The sequence below is a fragment of the Mercenaria mercenaria genome, unplaced genomic scaffold, assembly GCF_021730395.1.
Source record: "Mercenaria mercenaria strain notata unplaced genomic scaffold, MADL_Memer_1 contig_4539, whole genome shotgun sequence".
NCBI classification, from domain to species: Eukaryota; Metazoa; Mollusca; class Bivalvia; order Venerida; family Veneridae; genus Mercenaria; species Mercenaria mercenaria.
Genome location: NW_026462775.1, coordinates 65,849 through 72,809, shown reverse-complemented (window position 1 = coordinate 72,809; position 6,961 = coordinate 65,849). Strand labels below are relative to the sequence as shown.

General features: G+C 33.8%; 1 protein-coding gene across 1 annotated transcript; it reads left to right on the top strand.

Annotated features, from left to right (window-relative positions):
* The first annotated feature begins 1,562 nt into the window (after positions 1-1,562).
* Positions 1,563-6,549, top strand: LOC128553954 (inhibitor of apoptosis protein-like). The gene is made up of 5 exons (XM_053535154.1): positions 1,563-2,163; positions 2,515-2,714; positions 3,225-3,378; positions 4,263-4,442; positions 5,101-6,549. Exons 1-5 carry the CDS (start codon positions 1,563-1,565, stop codon positions 5,295-5,297), a joined length of 1,332 nt encoding a protein of 443 aa, XP_053391129.1. The 3' UTR covers positions 5,298-6,549.
* The last annotated feature ends 412 nt before the right edge of the window (positions 6,550-6,961 follow it).

Genomic DNA, 6,961 nt, shown 5'->3' with positions numbered 1-6,961 from the left:
CAAAAGAATGACAACCCGACGAAAGGCATAGAAATCCGGACAAAAACAAAATTATTTCATTATCCTGTCATATCCGATGAAAAAGACAATTAATCAGACAAATATTTCACAAATGTATTGTAAGTAACACCAAAGTAGCGAGAGACGTTAGAAGTTTTGTTCATACCTATCTCGCAATGAGCCTTATCATGCAACTTTTCTACAGTGAATTTCATTTTCATCATCTTTAGCTATAGGCTGGTCATTTTAACTTTTAGAGTTGAAGTAATTCCAACATAAATTTTTAAAATAGTATGTATGGAAATGAAACATAGAAAAAGACCTAAAATATCAAAGCACATTTTAAGATATGCATCTGGAATTCTGAAAAGTAACGTCTACATCTAAAACATGTGTAATATTTATTGTGACCGTTACTGTGGACCATTATGACGTAAATGATGTATTATTCTTCTACTGGTAAACTACAGCATAAATGTGTTCTTTTAATATCAGCAAAAAAAAAATATTTTAAGATCTCTAGCACTTACTGGAAGGCTTACCTTTAGTATTTTACCACCTTTGTCATAAAGCTTTTGGGTGTCAAAATTCAGAACATAGGTGTCAATATTCAGAACAGTACTCCTTTTAACCACCTACATGAGATGTACAATTTCACTTTTAAATATTTTGGGATAAATAAATTGTCCCTATTGTTTTTACGACAAGGTAATGCATTAAACTCGCCAATAAAATTCTTAGAAGATCGGTTGGAAGCATTGAATACAACCAAACAAAAAATTATCAGACTCGGTCTGGGCGAGGTATTGAAATGTACACCACTCACACGAGTCTAGTACTGACTTAATTAAGCAGAACTCTGTTTTACATAAGCATTAAATAGTCTGGAAGATCCTAGATCACCAGAAAATATAACATAACCGAGACCTAATACGGGAAGACTTTTGATAGTTAAGGGTACTGTTGTGAAATTCATAAAATCTATAAGATCTAATCTTTTGGAAGCATAGCATGCAACTAAGCAAAATAATAGCATATGAATCTTTTGGTTTGAGTCTGTTAATGAATGGAAAGAAACGAAATGTACGAATCTCTCTAATCCTCTAGCACCTGCATAAACGGAACTCTTGTATACATGAACATTTAATGGATTGCTCGACACGATCATAAAATATCAGAAATTATAATAACACTTACAGCCACCATACGCAACATTAACAGGTCTGGGATTTAGGAATAAACCGTTATAAATAGTACTAAATTTTGCACTCAACGACAGCAATCAGTTATTAAACCCAAAATATATATTAATAAATGCTACGCTCAAATAGACTTATCGATTAGTGACATACGAAGTATTAACGTACAGTACAACTGATTCATGTAGGATAGGTATTTAAATTGGAACGTTTTTTAAAAGGGTCACACACTCCTTTAAATATTGCATATACTTTAATTTAGTACTACTTATCCCGTATGACAAATTAGATAAAATTAGTATATATATATAGAGACAGATAAATAATAAAAGCCATTTTAGATTATTTCCTTAATGTTTGTCAATGAATAACGAGTGGAACAGATATCAGTCGTTTAAAGACTTTCCCGAATCTTCCTCAGCATCTCCTTTACAATTAGCTCAAGCTGGATTTTACTACATGGGCACACGGGAAGACGCTACTTGTTTCTGTTGTGGGCTGACAATCGGCTTGTGGACTACAGACGAAATTGTTCCTGAACTACATAAGCGTCTTTCGCCAAATTGCCGATATTTGACAGGCGAAGACACAACAAATGTCCCAATACATGGCGACGCGTACTCGGAACAGTATGTGGGGGCTGCCATTGAAGTTGAAAACATCTCGACATCGACCTCGGAAAATATTAGATATAATCCTAGACAAAGTGTAGCTACTACAAGTGGAGCAAACGGGAGCTATGGAGATGAAGGCAGTATTTGTGTTAGTGATGTACGAGCGAATCAACTAAGACTAACACTTTCACAAGCAAATAGTCAAATTGAATACTTTCCTGGTATTACTACACAAAAACCGAAACATCCCGATTATGCAATAAAAAGTGTCAGGTTGTCATCATTTACCAACTGGTGCCCGGATGTGATGGATCCAGAACAACTCGCAGAAGCAGGATTTTATTATACAGGTATAAAACGTTGATTCCATTTAAATACAAATTTCCATGAATATTATATGGAAAGTCCGTATTGAGTTTTGTAAATACTCAACCAGATACCACGGAAGAAATTAAGAAAAACGTAAACAAGCAGGCATTTATTTTAAACGTACCATTAATTATATATAATAAACGTAATTACTTTTCCCTCGTGTACAGAATGTCATATTTCATAAAATGTATTGCTATATGAATTAGTCGCTGGAAATTCTGTAAATGTGTAAAATATTAAGCTTAGTCCCTGAAAAAAGTAACAGAATTTACAGGAAGTGGATTTTGAAAGCAAATTAAGCTAATGATTAATACTATTATTTCATGTAGATGTTCAGGATTGTGTACGATGCTTTTTCTGTGGTGGTGGAATGAAGAACTGGGAAAATGGCGACAATGCATGGATAGAGCATGCAAGATGGTTTCCAGATTGTGCATACGTGAAACAATGCAAAGGAGATACTTTTGTTAGCATGTGCCGCATGGCAAATATTGACTACATGACAGCTGATGGTGAAATGCAAAATCAGGTTAGAGATTTTAAATGAAATTTGAAATTAACTATAAATGACCTTATTTAATATGATGAACAGATTTTTCAGTTACTCCCAGTTATGATGGTAAAAATCTTCATGTACATGACATTTACGTTTTAAGGTTTATTTTCAACATTAAACAGAGACGTGTAATTTTAATAGTTTTGATTTGGTCCTTGGTGTTTTCCATTTCTAATTTTGGGTATTATTTTGACAGCAAAGTAATCAATTGTTGCTCCGAAACACTTTGCAATAACTGCAAACGGTAGGAAGACGAGGTTTCACTTCTATGTCAAGATACTGGACATCTTAGAAACACTACAATACAGATTAAAACGTCAAAATCCCAGATAATCTACTGATTGTTTGCATATTACAATGTATTATATATTGTGCTCAAACATATTTCTCTGTTTTAATGTTGAATTTAAAACTTCAGCTTTAGGATTATTTTCAAGCACAGCATTATTCAGAGAATGCATTGATTTACTTTTGTGTTTTAAGGGTACAGAAGGTTTAAACTTGGTTGGTGGTAAAGAGCTTATAGAGGACCAGTTGGTACAAGACTTAAATAGTACGGCGTCGAAACTTGTAATGGGTATGGGGTATATGCAGGAAGAAGTAGAAAATGCCATTAAACTAGCTAGAGAGAAATACGGTAAATATTTCTGTCTAAGGAGTAATATATAAAGCATAAGTGTCGCGATACATTTTCATTATAGTTTTATTTTTATTTTTTGACTTGCACACTGCATACTTTTGTTATAACACTAGCTTTGATCATTCGGCCCTACCCCTTTAAATACATTCTGTACAGTTGAATATATAACACACATCACAGAAGACATACTGGGCTATAATAGAAGATTATGTCTATTTCATAAATACATTTTTAACTTTTAATTAGACCTTTCTAACGTAAACGTAAATCGGAAACGGATTACTGAATCCGTAAATGTTATTTGCAAATAATGGTCTAAGGGAGATACTATTGCATTACTATTGGATGAAATTGTCTCCCATAGACCACAAATTAGCCTAAAATTTTAAGGATTCAGTATTCCGTTTCGTAATTACGTTTACGTTAGAAAGGTCTAACACAAACATCTGATGCGTTAATTATACATTATACAGTTTTGATGAAATTATTTGAAAATTCACCAAATGTTTATGGCTTTATAAACTGAATGAATGTTAAGCTATCAGTTGTATTGCACATGATATAGCGTCACAGTTCAGTTTTTATATATTATTGCATTGCGTACATTAGTCAGTAAATAAAAGTTGTTTAAAGAGCCGCTCCAGTCCTACCTTTTAACCTTAAATTGTCACTGATAAAGCATGAAATTCCTGACTACGAACAGTGACGCCTGTCAAAAAATAGTCTATTAAATATAATTTTAAATAAAATTCTATATAGGATACTTGTGGTTTTGCGTCCTTAGTGTGGCGCGTGGCCGTTAACTGTTACCTATTGTAATTGTGGATTGCATACACACAATAAAATTTGAAAAGTCGCATATATGCTTATATATCTTTCAGGTTCATCTGAATTGCGAGCCCAGTATATCCTCGAATCCCTTCTAGATAACAGTTATATCAACAATGGTAACAATATACCTGTCCAGAACAATCAAAGAGACAGAGATGAACCGTCAGCAGCGTCAGGGTGCTCTTTAGATACTGCGCATGTTGAAAGAAAATCTTCAGACATTAAAGAAGGTACAGTACTTGTTACCTTAAAAATAAATATTTCAGTGCATTTCTTTTTCTTTGAAAAGACTATAGCGCCTCACAAAATCAAATATTACAAGCTACATTGGCACCAAAGTGTAATTATTTCCATTATGTGTGTTACAAGGTATATAATAATTTTATCAGTGGATCTTCCCGTGAAAAGTGACGTACAGATCCCCTTCATAAATTCTAGTTTGATAAGTCCTGCCCATTGTTTTCTCGTATAGGTCTAGTCCATTATTGTAAGTGGGGACCAAACGTCACTTTTCATGGAATTACACTTTAGTTCATTATTGAAGGTTCCATGAGCACCGCAGTATGAACACATCTGAGGGTGACTCTAAATTGGTAATGTGCTCTCGTAACATGTGCAAATGTCGAGTTCTGCACAACCCGGGGCTAGAGGGCGTGGACGGTAGCATGCATTCCCACTTCCGTCCATGAACCGGCACAGTCAAACCAGGCCTGCAGTATTTTCATCTATGCCGTACTGAGCGACCTGTGTCGTTCAACTTTTTCAACCTATGAATGTTTTAAATCTAAATACAATGTTTGGCATGAGGCAATGATGATGATTTAACGTTAATTGGCGTCGTAAATAAAAATGTTACATTTGTTAATATCATTTTTGTTTTCATTTCAGACCAAACAAATTTGTTAGAGGAGAATCGCCAGCTGAAAAATCAAATGATTTGCAAGATTTGTCTGGATAAGAATGCATGTGTCGTATTTCTCCCTTGTGGTCACATGGTTTCTTGCGTTGAGTGTGCACATGCTTTAAGAAAATGTGCTGTTTGCCGATCAGTCATACAAGGATCAGTAAGGGCCTATCCTGCTTAACGGCATACTCTACTTTGTAGAACGTTATCATATACTTCTGAAATCGTTTTCGGAATGTTATCTCTGAAATTCAGTTCTAAAGTAATTGAAAGACTATGCGAGAAGGCATTCCGCAACCTAATTTATATGGAGATGTAAGCTACAGAATTCGTAAAATTCTCGGGCATAGCCTTTTCCGACCCATTATTTTGTTACTTTTGCTTACGCATAGCCTGTATGTTTTAAAAAAACAATCTCTGACATCTGCGTCAGGGAGTCGACGCTTTGGCTCAGTGACACCAGTGGACTTCCACCCGTACGACCTGAATTTAAATTCTACCATAGGCAGTTTGTTTTTTATCATTAAAATTCTATCCAGCAATACCTGTTACGCCCAAAAGCCGTAAGATGGGGATCATCCGGTACACGGACTTCATTCTCGAGCCGAAAATGGCAATTTCTATGCCAATCATCGTCAAATATGGGGAAGTGATCTACATGTATGCTTTGGTCTATTTACTACTTCTAAGTCTTCATCGCAATAGTTTGTTTTAATGTGTGCATGACCCAAGCTACTGTGCATGTGTACACATTTTCACATATTCATATTTCCATGTGTTAATTTATGGCTTGTTAGCTACAGTACAGAAAAAGCTTTTCCTAAGAAAATCAAACTAGGAGGTATAAACTTTTAATTAAGTCTTGAATCATCGTTCACCTGTCAAATTTAGTCATTGGTTTTCACGACCTGTCAAAATTATTTTGTAGGATATTGTAGTCTGCACCTTACTACTCATTCTACTATATCAATATTATTTGCTTGAAAATGTTTTGTTGAGCTAACTGAAGTCACGTAAGATTTCTGTTGTTTTAGTTTATTGTCGTAATAAGGGTGCTAAAATGGATCTTAAGTATCAAAATTGTTCCTTTTAGATGGATGAAGAAAAATGTTAAGTTGAATCATAGTGCGGTTATTTTTATAAAAGAACTTGACTATTCTTTGTTTTATGGCATTCACTGGAAACTCAAAACGTGATACCACCTTTAGTCATTAGAATATTCTGTTGCATTATCTACATCTTTTTCTTATCAGTGTGCTAATGTGATACATTTATTTCAATTATATCTATTAATAATCAACATATAATCATACTTCTTGTAATTTGTTCTGCATCATTGAGTTTACTTTCATTTCGTTTCTGACGTATTTAATGAGCTCAGCAATTGAGGATGCTAATTTATATCAATTATCCTTATTCCGTTTTAATCAAATGATATTATTTGCATATATACATGAAAATAAAACCAAGTAAATTATGATGTGTTTTCCTCAGACATTCATTTAGAACTGTACCAAAGTGATCCGATTTACTTTTAACCTGTCAAAAACTGTATAGTGATGAAAAGATATGTTGTATCGGGAGTGCTTTCTTTTAGTAATAAAAAATGAATGTTATATCTACTTTGCATACATTTTCCCCTGCAATGTTTGTACTCTCAACACATTACTGTCTTGTAATATATACACGTTACAACATGATACCTGTACCAGATTAGATATTATCTACGACAACTTTAAAAATAATCAAAATGTTTTTAATATTAATAGTATGTTTTAACAAATCTTTTAATGTTTTTGTTTCGAAAATCAGAATGGATAATTTCCATAATATCACTGCCATTTA

Coding starts and splice junctions, on each gene's coding strand:
- LOC128553954 (XM_053535154.1), top strand. CDS start 1,563: ATGAATAACGAGTGGAACAGATATCAGTCGTTTAAAGACTTTCCCGAA. Junction 2,715..3,224: donor ATGGTGAAATGCAAAATCAG/GTTAGAGATTTT, acceptor TTGTGTTTTAAG/GGTACAGAAGGTTTAAACTT. Junction 4,443..5,100: donor ATCTTCAGACATTAAAGAAG/GTACAGTACTTG, acceptor TTTTCATTTCAG/ACCAAACAAATTTGTTAGAG.